The sequence below is a fragment of the Scyliorhinus canicula genome, chromosome 12 (assembly GCF_902713615.1).
Source record: "Scyliorhinus canicula chromosome 12, sScyCan1.1, whole genome shotgun sequence".
Taxonomy (NCBI): Eukaryota; Metazoa; Chordata; class Chondrichthyes; order Carcharhiniformes; family Scyliorhinidae; genus Scyliorhinus; species Scyliorhinus canicula.
In genome coordinates, this window is record NC_052157.1 from 96,768,550 (window position 1) to 96,791,772 (window position 23,223).

Below are 23,223 nucleotides of genomic sequence, written 5' to 3' on the forward strand. Positions count from 1 at the left end.
TTTACCAGGATACTGCCTGGATTGGAGGGTCGGTCTAATGAGGAAAGGTTTCCTCATTGGAGCGAAGGAGGATGAGAGGCGACTTAATAGAGGTTTATAAGATGATGAGGGGGATAGATAGAGTGGACGTTCAGAGACTATTTCCTCGGGTGGATGTAGCTGTTACAAGGGGGCATAACTATAATGTTCAGGGTGGGAGATATAGGAGGGATGTCCAAGGTAGCTTCTTAACTCAGAGAGTGGTTAGGGTGTGGAATGGACTGCTTGCTGTGATGGACACTTTTTCCCAGGTTAGAGGGGTCAATTACAAGGGGGCAAAGGTTTAGAGGAGATGTACGAGGCAAGGTTTTTTACACAGAGGGTAGTGGGTGCCTGGAACTCGCTGCCGGAGGAGGTGGTGGAAGCCGGGACGTTAGTGACATTTAAGGGGCATCTTGACAAATACATGAATAGGATAGGAATAACATCAGAACAGAAGAACTTGGAGCAGGAGTAGGCCATCTGGCCCCTCGAGCCTGCTCCGCCATTCAATGAGATCATGGCTGATCTTTTGTGGACTCAGCTCCACTTTCCGGCCCGAACAACATGTCCCTTAAATCCTTTATTCTTCAAAAAACTATCTATCTTTATCTTAAAAACATTTAATGAAGGAGCCTCAACTGCTTCACTGGGCAAGGAATTCCATAGATTCACAACCCTTTGGGTGAAGAAGTTCCTCTTAAACTCAGTCCTGAATGTACTTCCCCTTATTTTGAGGCAATGCCCCCTAATTCTGCTTTCACCCGCCAGTGGAAACAACCTGCCCGCATCTATTCCCTTCATAATTTTACACGTTTCTATAAGATCCCCCCCCCCCCCCCCCCCCCCCCCCCCCCCCCCCCCCCCACATCCTTCTAAATTCCAACGAGTACAGTCCCAGTCTACTCAACCTCTCCTCATAATCCAACCCCTTCAGCTCTGAGATTAACCTAGTGAATCTCCTCTGCACACCCTCCAGCACCGGTACGTCCTTGCTCAGGTAAAGAATAGAGGGATACGGACCCAGGAAGTGTAGAAGATTTTAGTTTAGAAGGGCAGCATGGTTGGCACAGGCTTGGAGGGCTGAAGGGCCTGTTCCTGTGCTGTACTTTTCTTTGTTCTTTGTTCTTTTGTTTAGGAACTTTCCAGCGGTTATTGGATAGGTATATGGAGCACACCAGAATGACAGGGAGTGGGATAGCTTGATCTTGGTTTCGGACAAAGCTCGTCACAACATCAAGGGCCGAAGGGCCTGTTCTGTGCTGTACTGTTCTTTAATCTAATTTGGTCTCCCAGCTTCTAGTGCGTCTAGTACATCCGCTTTTAACTGTCTTAGTTGTGCAAACACACGAGCTCTCTTAACCGGCCCGTTCAGTCCATGAACATACCATGTAACCAGTCTGGTCGGTGGGGCTTTTTCCCCTCTTCCCTGTCGGTCAACCGTGACCTTTCCTCTGCCAGCTCCTAGCCCGTGTTCCACACCTCGCTTGATCCGCCCCTCGGCAGCGACTGCCATCTGATCTCCATCTCCAGTCTCCTAACTGTCCCTTACCTGTCAGCAGTACCCCCCCTCCCCTCCCTTTGTCTTTCCTCAGCTCTCCCCCCACTTTGCTCCCATGAACCACCTATCCAGCTAGTTCAGCATCTCCCACCCTCTGGTGTCAAAAAGCCTGCCAACTGCCAGGTTCTATCATACCTATCAATAAAACAAGCACTCAACACAGTAACAACAATCCCAAAAGGCAAACATACCCTCCCCAAACGCGCAGGCAAAGAGGCAAACCCCTCCCCCTTTAACCAATTGCTCATGCATTCATACACACACACGCATACGTACTCACATACACGCATTCACACACACATTCACACTCATGCACCCTCATTCACACTCACACATTAACCCACACACACACTCATGCACGCACATGCATGCACACACACATTCACATGCAGTCATGTACACACACACACTCACGGACACAGTCACACACATGCATTCATACTCTTCCATTCACACACACATACGCATCCACATTCATGCATGCATTCACACACACACACTGACACACATACACTGACACTGTAAAAGTAAAAATGGGAAAATATGTCATTTGAAACATGGAAGTTTGGCAATACCTGACCTAAGGCTACATGAGAGAATGTCGGGAAAAATCCCAGGAAGGGTTAACAGCAGCTACAAAAGAAAGTTTTGAAATGCAGAAAGCCTTTATCAAACAGGCTTTAAGAAAACAGCTTGTGACTATTCAAGCTGTAAAACTGATGCATGTCTTTTAAGTCACAGCACATTCAACTTTTAGTTATAGGGAAAAAAACAATATTTTGCACCTTCTTTGAAGTTAATTATTTTAGTAAGCAGCTAAAAAAGATTTGCTGCGATTTTCAGTTGAATTGGGTGACAAATGTTTAGGTGTGGGATTCTGCTGACACCAGGTGAATATGGGAAGCTGGAGACAACGTGACAACGGGAACACACGTTAGCCCCAAATCGGAGTCCGAGTTCTGAGCTGGGAGCACTATTTGGTAATAAAGCAACTTTAAGAAGTGACAGGATCCAGATGTAACCCCTGTGGGATAAAAGCACTTTTGAACATCACAAGGGAAACAATGTAATCAGAGTTTGATGAGCTGAAATCATGCTCAATGTGAATACATAGTCGTGTCAGAAATAATTCAGATTAAAGGTACCTTGTACAATCAAAAGTAAAATAAAGTTACTTTACGATAATGTCATATAAACTTAATAACTGCTAGAAGGGGAATATAAACCCTAAAAAGGGGACAACCATAGCTGCCCTCGGTCATGGGAAGGATAGAGCACAGAAACCGAGCACAGCAAATCCATCTGAGGAAGACCAAAAACTAAAGAAGAAAGATTGTCAAGGAAGACCTTAAGGTCTTTTCAACCAACCAAGAGAATCCAGAAACAAGATCTTTTTACTCTTCTGTAAAGACAGTGATTGTATATTTTGAAAGAAAAAAATATAATAATAAAATAATTTTAAAGTTTTAACCTGAAACAGTGGTTATTACAAAGTCTACTTTACTTAGCAATGCGGGAACCAGGATCGATGCTACTAAGTGGTAAGTATATAAAATTCTTCTATGAAGATATGGATTATACTGGGGGATAACTTGAAAATATAGTTTGACCCGAATAGCATCCACCTAAGTCTGCAGAGGAGTCAGGGAGTGAGAATCCCTGTTCACCGTTTAGAATGTCTTATTGACCCTTTTTGGTATAGAGGGAATTCTAAGAATAGTGGTGAGTTTTTTTACTTCAACATGCACACACACACTCAGGAATACACGCACGGATGCACATACTCTCATGCACACATACTCACATGCACACACACACTGACACGCACTCACACACATGCATGCACACTCCACACACACACATTCACACACAGTCACACACACACATTTCCACTCATGCATTCACACACACGTGCACACACACTCACATACATACACTCTTGGACACATTCACACACTCAGTCGCATTCTCACACACTCGTACACATACTCATGCATGCATGCATACTCACATGCATTCACATTCTTGCATTCAGTCACACACACACTCACTCAGATGCACAGACATGCATTCTCATACATGCACATACACAGACTCTCACGCACACTCACACACATGCATTCACTCACACCCACGCATTCATCCACACACAGTTTAACACAGGTACTGAGTGTGTGGACAGTCGAATACCGGCACTGTGGGAGAATAGAGTCTAACACAGGTTCTGCACAGTCGAACACTGGCACAGAGCGTTTGTACAGTCTGACACAGGCACTGAGTGTGTGTACAGTCTAACACAGGTTCTGAGTGGCTGTACAGTTTAAAGAAGATACTGAGTGTGTGTACAGTTTAAACAAGATATTGAGTGTGTGTACAGTTTAACACAGGTGCTAAGTCTAACACTGGCACTAAGTGTCTGAACAGCCTAACATTGGTACTGTGTGTGTGTGTGTGTGTGTGTGTGTGTGTGTGTGTGTGTATGTACAGTCTAACACCAGTCTTGAGTATGCATACAGTCTACTGAAGCTACAATTGAAGATTTGCTGCCTGTCCATTGCATTGAGTGACCACAGTGAAAAAGCTCACCTGTGCAGCGAGCCCCAGGCGGGGTTGTGCCTGCAGGAGTCCCCCTTGGCTTTGCTGAGGTAGCTGTAGAAGATTTGGTGTCGATAGCAGGCCTGAAATGTAAGGCAGAACAATTGATCAGTCTGGTAACATGAGAAAAATGACAAAGTGATACAGAATAAATCTCTCTCTGCACTGTCCCATCAAACACTCCCAGGACAGGTACAGCACGGGGTTAGATACAGAGTAAATCTCCCTCTACACTGTCCCCTTCAAACACTCCCAGGACAGGTACAGCATGGGGTTAGATACAGAGTAAATCTCCCGCTACACTGTCCCCATCAAACACTCCCAGGACAGTTACAGCACGGGGTTAGATACAGAGTAAAGCTCCCTCTACACTGTCCCCATCAAACACTCCCAGGACAGGTACAGCACGGGGTTAGATACAGAGTAAAGCTCCCTCTACACTATCACTATGAAACTTTCTCTGGATAGGTACAGCCAGCACAGAGTTACAATCACAGTAAATCCCTCCCTCCCTTGGACTTGTGCCCCCTTGTAATTGTCATTTCCAACCGAGGAAAAAAACCTCCAACAGTTCAACTTGTCTATACCCCTCATAATTCTATAAACTTCTATCAGGTCGCCCCTCAGCCTCCGTCTTTCTAAGCAGAAAATTACCAGTTTATTCAATCTCTCCTCATAGCTAATACCCTCCATACCAGGCAACATCCTGGTAAACCTTTTCTATACTCTCTCCAAAGCCTCCACGTCCTTCTGGTAGTGTGGTGCCCAGAATTGGACACAGTATTCCAAATGTGGCCGAACCAACGTGCGATATAACTAACATAATTGGCGAACTTTTATACTCGATACCCTGTTCTATGAAGGCAAGCATGCCATATGCTTTCTTTACCACTATTTCCACCTGTGCTGTCATTTTAAAGTTCATTAGCAGAGGGATTGAATTTAAGAGCCGTGAGGTGATGATGCAGCTGTACAAAACCTTGGTAAGGCCACACTTGGAGTACTATGTGTAGTTCTGGTCGACTCATTTTAGGAAGGATGTAGAAGCTTTGGAAAAGGTGCAAAGGAGATTTACCAGGATGTTGTCTGGAATTGAGAGTAGGTCTTACAAGGAAGTGGATAGAGCTGTGAAGAAGGTCTATGGTGTGCTAGCGTTCATTAGCAGAGGGATTGAATTTAAGAGCTGTGAGGTGATGATGCAGCTGTACAAAATCTTGGTAAGGCCACATTTGGAGTACTGTGTGCAGTTCTGGTCGACTCATTTTAGGAAGGATGTGGAAGCTTTGGAAAAGGTGCAAAGGAGATTTAGCAGGATGTTGTCTGGAATTGAGAGTAGGTCTTCCGAGGAAAGGTTGAGGGTGCTAGGTCTTTTCTTATTAGAACAGAGAAGGATGAGGGGCAACTTGATAGAGGTTTAAAATATGATCAGGGGAATAGATAGAGTAGACAGTCAGAGACTTTTTCCCCGGGTGGAACAAACCATTACAAGGGGACATAAATTTAAGGTGGAAGATATAGGGGGGATGTCAGAGGTAGGTTCTTTACCCAGAGTAGTGGGGGTATGGAATGCACTGCCTGTGGAAGTAGTTGAGTCGGAAACATTTGGGATCTTCAAGTGGCTATTGGGTAGCTACATGGATAACGGTAGAATTATGGCGTGTAGATTAATTTGTTCTTAATCTGGGACAATAGTTCGGCACAACATCATGGGCTGAAGGGCCTGTTTTGTGCTGTATTTTTCTATGTTCTATGTTCTATGTAAAGCTCCCTCTGCACTGTCCCCATAAACAATCTCAGACCTGATACTGACGATGTACATACCAAGTAAACATCTCTCTATACTGTCCCCATTAAACACTCCCAGGACAGGTACATCACAAGGTTTGATCCAAGAGGGCCCGATTCTCAGGCCTCGTTGCAAGCTTGCTGGAGCAAAATGTGGCCGGTGAATAGCGGGAGTGACCTAAAACGAGAACCGCGTCAAGCGCCAAACAGTTTGCGATGCAACCGGCCCGCTCCCCTCGGCGAGATCTCGCTGCAGCATGTTGAGAAATCAATTGTCACCACTTAAGCCCTATTTTCTTACAATTAACAGGAGCGACCCCATATCCAAATGCCCCCCCTGATTCGGGGGCCTCCCCAGTAAGTGGTACAGCATGGGATTAGATACCATTTAAAACTCCCTCGACAGAGCAAAGATCCCTCAACACTATCCCCCATCAAACACTCCCAGGACACGTGCAGCATGGGGTTAGATGCAGAGTAAGGCTCCCTCTACACTGTCCCCATCAAACACTCCCAGGACAGGTACAGCACGGGGTTAGATACAGAGTAAAGCTCCCTCTACACTGTCCCCATCAAACACTCCCAGGACAGGTACAGCACGGGGTTAGATGCAGAGTAAGGCTCCCTCTACACTGTCCCCATCAAACACTCCCAGGACAGGTACAGCACGGGGTTAGATGCAGAGTAAGGCTCCCTCTACACTGTCCCCATCAAACACTCCCAGGACAGGTACAGCACGGGGTTAGATGCAGAGTAAGGCTCCCTCTATACTGTCCCCATCAAACACTCCCAGGACAGGTACAGCACGGGGTTAGATGCAGAGTAAGGCTCCCTCTATACTGTCCCCATCAAACACTCCCAGGACAGGTACAGCACGGGGTTAGATGCAGAGTAAAGCTCCCTCTATACTGTCCCCATCAAACACTCCCAGGACAGGAAGAGCACATGGTTAGATACAGAGTAAAGCTCCCTCTACACCAGTGGTTCTCAACCTTTTTTAACCCATGGACCCCTTTTCCTCTTAATTTTTTTTTGTGGACCCCCGTAGCCATTCCACAGAAAAAAAAGCTTCTTATATGCGTGGTAAACTAATCCTAAAGTTGGAAACGGATTAGCGGTATTTTCGTACGTTGCCAAACTTATTCTAATATGAAAAGTAATGAAAAAAACTTTTTACTGACTAAATTGAATTAAATTACTCTAAAAATAACCAATTCATATCAAATATACACAGTTTCTAGTGATTACTGTGTTAAATCATTCATTAAACTTGTCAAGGAGAAACGTGACATAAGCGTCAGGTCAACCGTGGGTATTTAATAAGCTGCTTCTGTCATTAAAGGTCCTCCGGGCTGTTCCTAGGGGACAATAGCCCGGGCAATCTTCAACAACAACTGTCATTAAAGCACAATAAACCCATTTGTCATCAACCGGTATGGATTTCTTTTTTCTCAGAATACAGTACCACAAAAATAAACACAGCAAATGCACCTTTTTGGTTCTGAGCCCCTTCAGCCCTCAAGGTAAATTAGATAGATTATAATCTCTCTTTGACCTTTGTCAGTGCGAGAGAGAGAGAGAAAGGTGAATATTCATCATGAAAACAAACATTTTCTTCTTCTACTTGATTCTTAGTAATAACAATTGTTCTGAACTAGAATTGCTCTATGGACCACTAAAATATCACCGTGGACCCCCAATTCGGTATTTTTTTTGTATGGACCCCCAGTAATGTTACATGGACCCCCAGGGTCCATGTGGACCCCAGTTGAGAACCACTGCTCTACACTGTCGCCAAACACTCCCAGGACAGGTACAGCACGGGGTTAGATACAGAGTAAAGCTCCCTCTGCACTGTCCCATCAAAAACTCCCAGGACAGGAAAAGCACATGGTTAGATACAGAGTAAAGCTCCTTCTACACTGTCGCCAAACACTCCCAGGACAGGTACAGCACGGGGTTAGATACAGAGTGAAGCTCCCTCTGCACTGTCCCATCAAAAACTCCCAGGACAGGAAAAGCACATGGTTAGATACAGAGTAAAGCTCCTTCTACACTGTCGCCAAACACTCCCAGGACAGGGTCAGCACGGGGTTAGATACAGAGTAAAGCTCCCTCTACACTGTCCCCATCAAACACTCCCAGGACAGGTACAGCACGGGGTTAGATACAGAGTAAAGCTCCCTCTACACTGTCCCCATCAAACACTCCCAGGACAGGGTCAGCACGGGGTTAGATACAGAGTAAAGCTCCCTCTACACTGTCCCCATCAAACACTCCCAGGACAGGGTCAGCACGGGGTTAGATACAGAGTAAATCTCTCGCTACACTGTCCCCATCGAACACTCCCAGGACAGGTACAGCACGGGGTTAGATACAGAGTAAATCTCTCGCTACACTGTCCCCATCGAACACTCCCAGGACAGGTACAGCACGGGGTTAGATACAGAGTAAATCTCTCGCTACACTGTCCCCATCGAACACTCCCAGGACAGGTACAGCACGGGGTTAGATACAGAGTAAAGCTTCCTCTACACTGTCCCCATCAAACACTCCCAGGACAGGTACAGCACGGGGTTAGATTAGTTACAGCTGTGATGAAGGAACGGTCCCGGTGGTGTGTGTCAGGGTTGTGGTGGTGGCTTTTGTGTCTGCTCCGCTCAGATTTTGGGCAGCATGGTAGCATGGTGGTTAGCATAAATGCTTCACAGCTCCAGGGTCCCAGGTTCGATTCCCGGCTGGGTCACTGTCTGTGTGGAGTCTGCACGTCCTCCCCGTGTGTGCGTGGGTTTCCTCCGGGTACTCCGGTTTCCTCCCACAGTCCAAAGATGTGCGGGTTAGGTGGATTGGCCATGCTAAATTGCCCGTAGTGTCCTAAAAAAAGTAAGGTTAAGGGGGGGTTGTTGGGTTACGGGTATAGGGGGGATACGTGGGCTTGAGTAGGGTGATCATTGCTCGGCACAACATTGAGGGCCGAAGGGCCTGTTCTGTGCTGTACTGTTCTATGTTCTATATGTCTATCCCTACTTTTGGAGTGATTGCACTACCCTACCTTGCTGTCCTTGCTGTGGCATGAGGAACTGTGCCGGGCCTTGGAGATTGGCAGCAAGGTGATGCCCAGGTACCAGTACCAACTGCTGAAGCTGCAGTAACTGCTGGAGGTCCTACACACAAAGAAAAACCTGTTAGTCACATCTAGCACACTGCAAAGTCACTATTCTAGCACACTATTCTAGCACACTGCAAAGTCTCTATTCTAGCACACTGCAAAGTCACTAGTCTAGCACACTATTCTAGCACAATGCAGTCACTATTCTAGCACACTATTCTAGCACACTGCAAAGTCACTATTCTAGCACACTATTCTAGCACACTGCAAAGTCACTATTCCAGCACACTATTCTAGCACACTGTAAAGTCACTATTCTAGCACACTATTCTAGCACACTATTCTAGCACACTGCAAAGTCACTATTCGAGCACACTATTCTAGCACACTGCAAAGTCACTATTCCAGCACACTATTCTAGCACACTGCAAAGTTACTATTCAGTGAGTCCCTCCAACTGTCCTCAATCTCAGAGTGTGATAACTGTTTGAGAGTTGTTAGAGTATGAGTTTGTGAGTGTGTGTGTGGAAGTTTGTGTGTGAGAGTTTGTGTGTCCGTGAGTTTGTGAGAATGTGCGTTGGTGGAATTGCGGATAGCGATGAGGACTGTCAGAGGATACAGCAGGATTTAGATTGTTTGGAGACTTGGGCGGAGAGATGGCAGATGGAGTTTAATCCAGACAAATGTAAGGTAATGCATTTTGGAAGGTCTAATGCAGTGAATGGTGGAACCCTCAAGAGTATTGAAAGTCAGAGAGATCTAGGTGTACAGGTCCACAGGTCACTGAAAGGGGCAAAACAGGTGGAGAAGGTCGTCAAGAAGGCATACGGTATGCTTGCCTTCATTGGCAGGGGCATTGAGTATAAGAATTGGCAAGTCATATTGCAGCTGTATAGAACCTTAGTTAGGCCACACTTGGAGTATAGTGTTCAATTCTGGTCGCCACACTACCAGAAGGATGTGGAGGCTTTAGAGAGGGTGCAGAAGAGATTTACCAGGATGTTGCCTGGTATGGAGGGCATTAGCTATGAGGAGCGGTTGAATAAACTCGGTTTGTTCTCACTGGAACGACGGAGGTTGAAGTGCGACCTGATAGAGGTCTGCAAAATTATGAGGGGCATAGACAGAGTGGATACTCAGAGGCTTTTCCCCAGGGTAGAGGGGTCAATTACTAGGGGACATAGGTTTAAGATGTGAGGGGCAAGGTTTAGAGGAGATGTACGAGGCAAGTTTTTTACACAGAGGGTATTGGGTGCCTGGAACTCGCTGCCGGAGGAGGTGGTGGAAGCAGGGACGATAGTGATGTTTAAGAGGCATCTTGACAAATACATCAATAGGATGGGAATAGAAGGATGCGGACCCAGAAAGTGTAGAAGATTTTAGTTTAGACGGGCAGCATGGTCGGCACGGGCTTGGAGGGCCGAAGGGCCTGTTCCTGTGCTGTACTTTTCTTTGTTCTTCATTGTTCTTTGAGTTTGAGAGAGTGTGTGAGTTTGTCTGTGTGGCTTTGTGAGTGTATGTATGAGTGGGTGTGTGTGTGAGCGTGTATGTGTGAATTTGTGAGAGCATGTGTGTGAGTTTGTGAGAGGCTGTGTGTGGGTTTGTGAGTTTGTCAGAGTGTGAGTGTGTGTGACTTTAGACAATGTGTGCGAGTGCCCGAATGTCTGTGCGTGAGTTTGTTATAGTGTGTGTGAATTTGTGTGTGTGAGTTTGTGTATATGTATTTGTTAGTGAGTTTGTGTGTGTGCGTTTGTATGTGAGTTTGTGCATGTGAGAGTTTGTGAGAGTGTGTGTGTACTTTTGTGACAGTGTATATGAGTGTGTGATTTTGTGTTTGAGTTTTTTAGTGAGTGCAAGTGTGAGAATTTGTGAGAATGTGAGTGTGTGTTTTTGTGTGCGCGTGTGAGAGTGTGTGCGTGAGTTGTTTATGTGAGTTTGTGTGTGGGTGTGTGTTAGAATGTGCGTGTGTGAGAGTGTAAATGTGAATGTGTGTGAGTTTGTGTGTGTGTATGTGAGTTTGTGTGTTGGTCAGTTTGTGCGTGAGTTTGCGTGTGTATGTGAGTTTGCGTGTTGGTGAGTTTGTGCATGTGAGTTTGTGCGTGTGAGTTTGTGTGTGTGAAACTTTGTGTGTGTATGTGTGTTTGTGTGTATGCGAGTTTGTTGGTGTGTGAGTTTGTTGGTGTGTGAGTTTGTGTGTGTGAGAGTTTGTGCATGTGTGTTTGTGTGTGCAAAACTTTGTGTGTATGTGTGTTTGTGTGTATGCGAGTTTGTGTGCGTGTGAGTTTGTTGGTGTGAGTTTGTTGGTGTGTGAGTTTGTGTGCGTGTGAGTTTGTGTGTGTTTGTTGGTGTGTGAGTGAGTTTGTGTGTGTGAGAGTTTGTGTGTGTGTTAGTTTGTGTGTGTGTGTTTGTGTGTGTGTGAGTTTGTTATAACATGTGATTTACGGGATTAGAGCAAACATTCTCCCATGAATTTCAGAAATGCGAGCATCCCGTGTTAAGGGGCGGGGAGCCCAAGGACATTCATGATTGAATTCTATATGAAGTTGATCAGGTATGGAACCGACAGAGCAGGCCCAGCTGGGATATTTTTTGTAAATACAAGTGCATTGCAATTAACCAACTTTCTTTTTACTAACTCGGTTCAGACTGATTTGTGGCCTACAAAACTGGCGTGATGATAAAACTGGATTACTGTCAATGCAGCTACACGGCATCTCCCGACGTGGCTGGTCACCCCCGGGCCCATCTTGCTCCGGAAGCATGTGCGGGTGCACAAGTCCGACCCTTTGGTGGAACAAGTCCAGTTAGTCCACGCTAACCCGCAGTACGCGTATGTGGAGTACCCCGACAGTCGGCAGGACACGGTCTCCCTCCGGGACCTGGCACCCACCGGCGTGCGGCCCCCCCCACCACAGACCCCCCCTCCCCTTTTTCACCCCAGCACCCCACTCAGCTTCCCCATCCCTCAACCATGGCGTCTCCGCGGCCAGCTCAGGTGACGGAGACTACTCGAAGTCTATCGCTCCCGGACTCCAGGACATCAGCAGGACTATCAGCCGATCCGACGTCAACTCCTCCACTGCGGCGCTCGGCCAGGATGTCAAGGACCACCAAAAGACTGATCGAATCCTTCTAGAGTTCTACAGCCCCATGGACTTTCTTTTTGTAAATATCGTTATGTCTGGGCCAGTGGGAAGCCCCCAAATTCGATAAGGGTACGGAGAGAAAATTATTCTTCCGACGGCTACTCATATCACCAGTTCTCCCACCCCACCCTGGGTCTCGTTCACACCCCCCCCCCCCCGCCTTCCTTCTCCGTAAGGGGTGAATGTGGTGATATGATCTGCATACTTGTCTGCCATTGGGCCAGAACGTCGGCTTACCATTGGCCCTGGTCGGTCATGTGCCTCTCGACCGATTGGCCGAGAGGCTGAGTTAACCACGCCTCTATTAACGAGGTATAAATGCTCAGACGCCTGACGATCGTCCCTTTCCACTGTAGACGATCGCAGAGCTGTGTTTTAGTCAATTAAAGCCAGACTTTGGTAAATCACTCGCCTCGCGTACAATCGATGGTACTCCAGGAGGCCAGTTAGATGCATCAGCTGCGGGGACGCGCAGGCCGGCTCCAGGAGGTGAGTTACATGCATCAGCTGTGGGGACGCGCAGGCCGGCTCCAGGAGGTGAGTTAGGTGCATCAGCTGTGGGGACGCGCAGGCCGGCTCCAGGAGGCCAGTTAGATGCATCAGCTGCGGGAGGAGGTAAGGCGCGCAGGCCGGGTGCGGGGGGCCGGGGACGGGGGGAGCAGAGTCGCGCTGCGGGCAGGCAGGGACCGGGGGGGCTCGGAGAGGCGAGCCGGTCGGGCGCCGGGGCCCGGGGGGAGAAACGTGCGGGGCAGGCCGGCAGAGACCTGGAGGGGCCGGGGAGGTGCGCTTGTCGGCCCGCGGGGCGTGAGTCGGGAGCGGCTGGGGCGACCCTGGGGGAGAGAGAGAGGCACACAGGCCGTTCGCAGAGGCCTGGGGGCGGGAGAGTGCTGTGCAGCTTCCAGAAGCGCTGCAGCCAGCGTTTTGGCCTGGCAGACCATGGAGTAGTGGCCCTTCTTCCCGCAGCTCTTACAGAGGGCGGAGCGGGCTGGGCAGCGCGAGCGAGGGTGTTTAGCGAACCCGCAAAAGTAGCAGCGGGGCCCCGCGGATTTATCGGGGCGCCCCGCGGCACAAGCCTGAGGGAGGCCGGGAGCGGCGGGTGGGAAGCGTGCCAGGAGGCGGCCTGGCCAGGGTCATAGGTGCGAGCGCTTAGATCAGCGACCTCAAGGGAGGCGGAGAGGATCAGCGTCTCAGTTAAACTGAGTTTGTCTCTTTCCAGCATCCGCTGGCGGATCACGGGAGACAGCATCCCAGCCACGTAGATGCTAGGAGCCCTTCGAGGCAAGTCAGCCAGAGTTGGAAAAGTTCTGCAGAGTTCGGAGTTTGCGGGCTGATGCGGAGGCATTCGGGCTTGATGCGGAACTCCATCTTCAAAGTCGTAGTCAATTAAATTGATGTACCATCGATTGTACGCGAGGCGAGTGATTTACCAAAGTCTGGCTTTAATTGACTAGAACACAGCTCTGCGATCGTCTACAGTGGAAAGGGACGATCGTCAGGCGTCTGAGCATTTATACCTCGTTAATAGTGGCGTGGTTAACTCAGCCTCTCGGCCAATCGGTCGAGAGGCACATGACCGACCAGGGCCAATGGTAAGCCGACGTTCTGGCCCAATGGCAGACGAGTATGCAGATCATATCACCACAACTAACTCGGTTCAGACTGATTTGTGGCCTACAAAACTGGCATGATGATAAAACTGGATTACTGTCAATGCAGCTACATGGCTGGGTGATCCGTCTCCTTTACTCAGCCGAACCACGGTTGGTAACGAAGATGTCTCAGTTTGGAAGACTGGACATGTTCAATGCAAGCCTCAGGGATTGGGCACAATACGCAGAATGCAGGTGATACTTTTTCCAGGCAAATAATATCAAAGGTGATTATCGACAGACAGTAATACTGCTGACTGCCAATGGAGCACATACTTATCGAGTGATTGAAAGCTTTACACCTAAAACCTTTGAACAATTGGTAACCTTTGAACTAGTGGGGCAACACTTCAACCCTAAACTGTCTGTAATTGTGCAGAGTACCGTATCAATACGGCAGAGATGACCGCTGGAGTGTCCGTCATCGAGTTTTTAACGAGGCTAGAAAACAACTTTTGTGAGTAGGGAACTTCCCTTTCAGCAATGCAGCGTGGCCATTTGGTCTCCAGTGTAAATAACACGGCTAATTAAAGGAAGTTGCTGGCCGAAACGTCCCTAAACCTTCAGCGAGCCGTACAAATTTTATGTAGACAAAGGGCTCAAAGGGAGCATAGGTCAGCCAGAGATCCAGACACACCAGTCGAGGCAGGTGACAACTACGGAATCGCACCTTCCACCTGGACCAGCCAGAGGAGGCGTGTATGCAGTTGAATCACGTTACAGTAACTCGAGTGGCCCTCATCAAGGTAACTGTGCAGGTAAACGGGCATCCATTAGATATGGAGCTAGACACGGGAGCTGTGGTTTCTATTGTTGCAAAGCAGACTTTGGACAGGATAAAGTGAGGGGTGCAGCCACTGGATCTGCGGGACACCGAGGCAGGATTAGCGACGCATACCAGCGAACCATCAGCCATTGCAGGAAGCAGTATGACCCTGGTGGTTTATGGACAACGGTCTCGGTGCGTCTCCCGTTCATTACAGCCAAGGGACACGGCCCCAGCCTGCCCGGCCGCCATTGGCTAACCTGCCTACACCTGGACTGGCAACAAATTTTCCAAATGTGATCCAGGGACATTTACTAATTTCCAGGAAAATACCCGGAGGTTTTCCAACCCGGACTGGGAAAGATATAAAGAGGCCATCGGAAAAATTCAGATCGGCTCGGATGCACAACCAAAGATATTTCAGAGCTCACTCAGTTCCTTACACCTTGTTAGCGAAAGTTGAGGCTGAATGTAGCTGGCTGGAAGGACATGGAATCACCAGGCCAGTGTGCTTTGCAGACTGGGCCGCGCTGGTGGTCCTGGTGTTCAAACCTTGAGTATGGAAGTTCGGGAGTGTAAGTTTTTAAAAATAAATTTAGTGTATCCAATTCACTTTTCTCCAATTAAGGGGCAATTTAGCGTGTTCAATCCACCTAGCCTGCACACCTTTGAGTTGTGGGGGCGAAACCCACGCAACCACGGGGAGAATGTGAAAACTCCACACGGACAGTGACCCAGAGCCAGGATCGAACCTGGGACCTCGGCGCCATGAGGCAGCAGGGCTAACCCACTGTGCCACCGTGCTGCTCGGGTTGTGTAAGTTAATGGTCAACATGGCTTACCGGTTGGATTGTTACCTGATGCCCCGCATTGAGGATCGATATGCAAAACTGGCCGGTGGATACTCACTTACTAAGCTCGACACGAGCCATGTGTGTTTGCAGTTAGAATTGGACTCAGCCTCACGTCAATAGGTGACTATAGAAAGCCAAAAGGCCAGTGAGAATACACCAGGCTGCCCTTGGGAGTGTCGTGGCCTGTGCCATATTAGAATATATAGAACATAGAACTGTACAGCACAGTACAGGCCCTTCGGCCCACGATGTTGTGCCGAACTAGACTGAAACTAAGATCAAATCAACCTACTCCCAATCATTCTAGTGCACTCCATATGCCGATCCAATAACCGCTTGAAAGTTCCTAAAGTATCTGACTCCACTACCATAGCTGGGAGTGCGTTCCACGCCCCAACCACTCTCTGAGTAAAGAACCTACTTCTGACATCCCTCCTATATCTCCCACCCTGAACCTTATAGTTATGCCCACTTGTAACAGCTACATCCACCCGAGGAAATAGTCTCTGAACGTCCACACTATCTATCCCTCTCATCATCTTATACACCTCAATTAAGTCACCTCTCATCCTCCTTCGCTCCAATGAGAAAAGCCCTAGCTCCCTCAACCTTTCCTCATAAGACCTACCCACCAATCCAGGCAGCATCCTGGTAAATCTCCTTTGCACCCATTCCGATGCTTCCGCATCCTTCCTATAATGAGGTGACCAGAACTGCACATAATACTCCAAATGTGGTCGAACCAAGGTCTTGTAGTTGCAGCATAACCTCACGGCTCTTAAACTCAATCCCCCTATTAATAAATGCTAACACACTATAGGCTTTCTTCACAGCTCTATCCACTTGGGTGGCAACTTTCAGAGACCGATGGGCATGAATACCGAGCTCTGTCTGCTCCTCCACATTCTTCAGAACCCTGCCGTTGACCCTGTAATCCGCATTCAAATTTGTCCTAAAAATGAATCACCTCACAATTATCAGGGTTAAACTCCATCTGCCACTTTTCAGCCCAGCTCTGCATCCTATCAATGTTGTTGTAACCCTCCACATTATCCACTACTCCACCAATCTTGGTGTCATCAGCAAATTTACTAACCCAACCTTCAACTCTATCATCCAAGTCATTGATAAACATCCCTTAGTGTTGGGTGGGGTTACTGGGTTATGGGGATAGGATGGAGGTGTTGACCTTGGGTAGGGTGCTCTTTCCAAGAGCCGGTGCAGACTCGATGGGCCGAATGGCCTCCTTCTGCACTGTAAATTCTATGAATCTATGAATCACAAATAGCAGAGGACCCAGCATTGATCCCTGTGGTACACTGCTGGTGACTGGGCTCCAGAATGAAAATTTACCATCTGCCACCACCCTCTGTGTTCTATGTGATAGCCAGTTACTGATCCAATCGGACAAATTTCCCTCTATGCCATGCCTCCTTACTTTATGCATGAGCTGACATGGGGCACCTTATCTAAAATCCATGTATACGACATCAACTGCTCTACCTTCATCTATGTGCCTAGTTGCCTCCTCAAATAATACAATCAAACTTGTGAGGCAAGACTTTCCCTTCACAAATCCGTGCTGACTATCCTGGATTAAGCTGCATCTTTCCAAATGATCATAAATCCTATCCTTCGGGAACATTTCCAATAATTTATCTATGACCGAAGTGAGACTAACCGGCCTATAATTCCCAGGGTTCCACCTATTCCATTTCTTGAACAAGGGGACAACATTCGCCTCTCTCCAGTCTTCTGGCACTATTCCTGTAGACAGTGAGGACATAAAGATCAAAGCCAAAGGCTCTGCAATCTCATCCCTCGCCTCCCAAAGAATCCTAGGATATATCCCATCAGGCCCAGGGGACTTATCTATCTCAAAATTTCTAACACATATTCCTTCCGAATATCTACCTCCTCCAGCCTACCAGCCTGCATCGCCCTATCCTCATCAACAACAAGGATCATCCTTTGTGAACACTGAAGAAAAGTATTCATTTAGGGCCTCTCCTATATCTTTAGACTCCATGCACACGTTCCCACTACTGTCCTTGACCGACCCTAACTTCACCTTGGTCATTCTTTCATTCCTCACATAAGTGTATAAAGCCTTCGGGTTTTCCTTGATCCTACCCGCCAAGGACTTCTCATGCCCCTCCTAACTCTCGTAAGCCCTTTCTTGGGCTCCTTCCTAGCTATCTTGTATCCCTCAAGAGCCCTAACTGAACCTTGTTTTCTTATACTTACATAAGGCCCCTTCTTCCTCTTGACAAGACATTCAACCTCTCTTGTAAACCATGGTTCCCTCACTCGACCATTTCCTCCCTGCCTGACAGGGACATATGTATCAAGGACACGCAGTATTTGCTCCTTGAACAAGCTGAACTCTAGCAACGTTATCTCCTGGACTACAAATCAGTTTCCCATCCCCCTGCCAATTTAGTTTAAACTCCCCCCGAAGAGCTGTAGCAAATTTCCCTCCCAGGATATTGGTGGCCCTCTGGTTCAGGTGTAACCCATCCTGTTTGTACAGGTCCCACCTTCCCCAGAATGTGCTCCAATTATCCAAGTCACTGAACCCCTCCCTCCTACACCATTCCTGTAGCCACGTGTTTATCTGCACTCTCTCCCTGTTCCTCACCTTGCTAGCACGTGGCACTGGCAGAAAACCAGAGATGACAACACGGGTCTGTCCTGGCTCTCAGTTTCCACCCTAGCTCCCTGAATTCCTGTTTTACATCCCCATCCCTTTTCCTACTTATGTCATTGGTACCGATGTGTACCACGACTTGTGGCTGCTCCCCCTCCAGAGAGTGATGGGAAATATACTCCAAGGTTTACAGCGGGTGGTGGTGTACATGGATGACCTGTTGGTCACAGGGGAAACCTAACAGAACATTTCAGTAATTTGGACAGGGTGCATCGTCGTTTCACAGAAACGGGCGTTTTCCACACGAGGAAAGTGGCGTACCTGGCCTACCAGGTGCACCGTGAGGGGTTACACCCGGTCATGGAGAAGGCGTACATATAGGCTATTCAGCAGACTCGAACCCCTGAAAACACCACAGAGCTGCGGTCTTCCTGGTATTGGTAAACTATTATGGAAAGTTCATCCCGGCCTCGCGACAGTATTAGCCTCTCTACACCTCCTCCTAAAAAAGCACCATGAACGGACATGGAGAAAGCAACAGAAAGAGGCATTCACACAGGTAAAAAACAACTAACTTCCTCCGGCTTGTCAACACATTATGATCCTGCCAATTGAGTAGTTGTGTGATGTGACGCACCACCATGTGGCACTGGTGCCATTTTATCACATCGCTGGAAGATGGCAGAGAGAGACACCCATCATTTTCGCCTCCCAGACATTGGCCATGGCCAAGCGCAATTATGCACAAATTGAGAAAGAGGCTTTGCTGTGAAGAAATTGATCAGGTATGTGGATAGTTGAGGTTTCAGGATCATTACGGACCACAAGCCGTTTGTGTGTGTGTGCGTGAGTTTGTGTGCGTGTGTGTGAGAGAGTTTGTGTGCGTGAAAGTTTGTGCGTGACTTTGTGTGATTGTGTGTGTGTGTGAGTTTGTGTGTGAGCTTGTGTGTGTGTGTGTGTGTGTGTGTGTGTGTGAGCGAGATTGTGTGTGTGTGTGTGTGTGTATGTATATATGTGTGTGAGCTTGCGTGTGTGTGTGTGAGTATGTGTTTGTGTGTCCTATGTTTTTTTTCATGGATGGAATAATCTGCCTGGACTGTACGTAGAACAATACTTTCACTGTACCTTGGAACATGTGACGATAAACAATTCCAATCCAAGTTCAGGGAAAAGGTTGCATCATGCAACCTTGATCTTGATCACATACAACCCAGAAGGCCAGTTCTACCGCAGGGTAGGAAAGTCCTTGTCGAACTCAATTCGATGCTTGTGGGTGTGTCAGTGAGTTTGTGTGAATTTGTTAGAGTTTAAGATCGTGTGTATGAGTTTGTGTGTGTGTGTATGAGCTTGTGTGTGTGTGTGAGTTTGTGCGTGGGTGAGTTTGTTAGAGTGAGTTTGTGTGTGTGTTTGTTAGAGTGTAAGTGTGTGTGTGTTTGTGGGTTAGAATGTGAGTGTGTTTGTATGAGTGAGTTCGTGTGAGTTTGTGAGTGTCAGTTTGAGTGTGAGTTTGTTAGTGAGTTTGTGTGTGTGAGTTAGTGTGATTTTCTTCGAGTAAGTTTCTTTGTGTGAGTTTGTGTTTGTGTGAATTTGTTAGTGTGAATTTGTGTATGAGTTTGCATTTGTGTGAGTTTGTGTGTGTGTTAGAGTGTGTGTGTGTGAGAGATGGTGTGTGAGAGTTTGTGTATGTGTTTGTTAGAGTGCGAGTGTGTGAGTTTGTGTGTGTGTGTGAAAGTTGGTGTGTGAGAGTTTGTGTGTGTGTGTTTGTGTGTCAGTTTGTGTGTGTCAGTTTGTGTGTGTGTTCGAGTGAGTGTATGTGTGTGAGAGATGGTGTGTGAGTTTGTGTATGTGTTTGTTAGAGTGCGAGTGTGTGAGTTTGTGTGTGTGTGTGAAAGTTGGTGTGTGAGAGTTTGTGTGTGTGTGTTTGTGTGTCAGTTTGTGTGTGTCAGTTTGTGTGTGTGTTCGAGTGAGTGTATGTGTGTGAGAGATGGTGTGTGAGAGTTTGTGTGTATGTTTGCATTTGTGTGAGTTTGTATGTATATGTTAGAGTGAGTGTGTGCGTGAGAGAGATGGAGTGTGAGAGATTGTGTGTTTGTTAGAGTGCGAGTACGTATGTGTGAGTTTGTGTGAATTTGTTTGTGTGAGCGTTTGTGTGAATCTGTTTGTGTGAATTTTTGTGTGAATGTTTATTTTTGTGCGTGAGTTTTTGTGCGTTTGTGTGTGTTTGAGTTTGTGTGTGTGTGTGCGTTTGTGTGTGTGTGAGTTTGTGTGAGTGAGTATCAATTTGTGTGTGTGTGTCAATTTCTGTGAGAGTTTGTCAGTGTGTGAACTTGCGTTTGTGTGTGAGTTTGTGTGAATTTGTTAGCGTGTGAGTTTGTGTGTCCTATGTTTTTTTTCATGTATGGAACAATGCATTTCACTGTACCTTGGTACACGTGAAAATAAAACAAATCCAATCCAAGTTCAGGGACAATGTTGCATCATGCGATAGCACCTTGATCACTTACAGCCAAGAAGGCGAGTTCTTTGTAAAGTTCCTCAGGGTAGGAAAGTCCTTGTCGAACCCAATCCAATGCATTTGTGTGTGAACATAGAACATAGAACAGTACAGCACAGAACAGGCCCTTCGGCCCTCGATGTTGTGCCGAGCATTGTCCGAAACCACGATCAACCTATCCCACTCCCTGTCATTCTGGTGTGCTCCATGTGCCTATCCAATAACCGCTTGAAAGTTCCTAAAGTGTCCAACTCCACTATCACAGCAGGCAGTCCACTCCACACCCTAACCACTCTCTGAGTAAAGAACATACCTCGGACATCCCTCCTATATCTGCCACCCTGAACCTTATAGTCATGCCCCCTTGTACCAGCTACATCCACCCAAGGAAATAGTCTCTGAACGTCCACTCTATCTATCCCCCTCATCATCGTATAAACCTCTATTAAGCCGCCTCTCATCCTCCTCCGCTCCAAAGAGAAAAGCCCCAGCTCCCTCAACCTTTCCTCATAACACCTACCCTCCAAACCAGACAGCATCCTGGTAAATCTCCTTTGCACCCTTTCCAAAGCATCCACATCCTTCCTATAGTGAGATGACCAGAACTGCACACAATACTCCAAATGTGGTCTCATCAGGGTCATGTATAGTTGCAGCATAACCCCACGGCTCTTAAACTCAAGCCCCCTGTTAATAAACGCTAACACACTATAGGCCCTCTTCACGGCTCTATCCACTTGAGTGGCAACCTTCAGAGATCTGTGGACATGAACCCTAAGATCTCGCTGTTCCTCCACATTCCTCAGAACCCTGCCGTTAACCCTGTAATCCGCATTCAAATTTGTCCTACCAAAATGAATCACCTCGCACTTATCAGGGTTAAACACCATCTGCCATTTTTCGGCCCAGCTATGCATCCTATCAATGTTTCTTTGCAGCCGACAACAGCCCTCCACCTCATCCACTACTCCACCAATCTTGGTGTCATCAGCAAATTTATTGACCCAACCTTCAGCCCCCTCCTCCAAGTAATTGATAAAAATCACAAACAGCAGAGGACCCAGCACTGATCCCTCTAGTACACCGCTGGTAACTGGTCTCCAGTCTGAAAATTTTCCATCCACCATCCCCCTCTGTCTTCTATGTGATAGCCAGTTACTTATCCAATTGGCCAAATTTCCCTCTATCCCACACCTCCTTACTTTCTTCATGAGCCGACCATGGGGAACCTTATCAGACGCCTTACTGAAATTCATGTATACGACATTAACTGCTCTACCTTAATCTACACACTTAGTTACCTCCTCAAAGAATTCAATCAAATTGTGAGGCAAGACTTACCCATCATGAATCCGTGTTGACTATCTTGGATTAAGCTGTATCTTTCCAAATGGTCATAAATCCTATCCTTCAGGACCTTTCCCATTAACTTACTGACCACCGAAGTAAGACTAACCGGCCTATAATTACCAGGGTCATTCCTATTCCTTTTCTTGAACAGAGGAACAACATTCGCCACTCTCCAGTCCTCTGGCACTATCCCCGTGGACAGTGAGGACCCAAAGATCAAAGCCAAAGTCTCTGCAATCTCATCCCTTGCCTCCCAAAGAATCCTAGGATATATCCCATCTGGCCCAAGGGATTTGTCGACCCTAAGGTTTACCAAAATTGCTAATACATCCTTCCTCAGAACAACTACCTCCTCCAGCCTACCCACCTGTATCACACTCTCATCCTCTAAAACATGGCCCCTCTCCTTGGTGAACACTGAAGAAAAGTATTCATTCAACGTCTCTCCTATCTCTTCTGACTCCATGCACAAGTTCCCACTACTGTCCTTGACCGGCCCTAACCTCACCTTGGTCATTTTTAAATTTCTCACATAAGAGTAAAAGCCTTGGGGGTTTCCTTGATCCGACCCGCCAAGGACATCTCATGTCCCCTCCTAGCTCTCCTAAGCCCTTTTTTTTAGCTCATTCCTTGTTACCTTGTAACCCTCAAGCGACCCAACTGAACCTTGTTTTCTCATCCTTACATCCGCTTCCTTTTTCCTCTTGACAAGACATTCAACCTCTTTCATGAATCATGGTTCCCTCAAACGGCCATTTCCTCCCTGCCTGACAGGGACATACCTATCAAGGACACGCAGTATTTATTCCTCGAACAAGCTCCACTTTTCATTTGTGCCTTTCCCTGACAATTTCTGTTCCCATCTTATGCTCCCTAATTCTTGCCTAATCGCATCATAATTACCCCTCCCCCAATTATAAACCTTGCCCTGCCTTATGGCCCTATCCCTCTCCATTGCAATAGTGAAAGACACCGAATTGTGGTCACTATCTCCAAAGTGCTCTCCCACAAACAAATCTAACACTTGGCCCAGTTCGTTACCCAGTACCAAATCCAATGTGCCCCCCCCCCCCTTGTTGGCCTATCCACATTTATGTTGGTGAGTTTGTGTGAAATTGTTAGAGTTTACGATTGTGTGTGTCAGCATGTGTGTGAGTTTGTTTGTGTGAGTGTGTTTGTATGAGTGTGAGTTTGCATGTGTCAGTTTACGTGTGAGTTTGTGTGAGTGTGAGTTTGTGTATGAGTT

The 23,223-nt window shown here is 47.3% G+C and overlaps 1 protein-coding gene across 1 annotated transcript in view; it reads right to left on the reverse strand.

Annotated features, from left to right (window-relative positions):
• Positions 1 to 23,223, reverse strand: part of LOC119974303 (POU domain, class 2, transcription factor 2-like) — a 430,216-nt gene that overhangs the window by 54,924 nt on the left and 352,069 nt on the right. Inside the window, exons 5-6 of the mRNA XM_038813076.1 lie at positions 9,012 to 9,123; positions 4,166 to 4,257 (exon numbers count right to left, since the gene is read on the reverse strand). Of these exons, the coding sequence (XP_038669004.1) occupies positions 4,166 to 4,257; positions 9,012 to 9,123 (204 nt within the window). The remainder of the gene's footprint in view (positions 1 to 4,165; positions 4,258 to 9,011; positions 9,124 to 23,223) is intronic.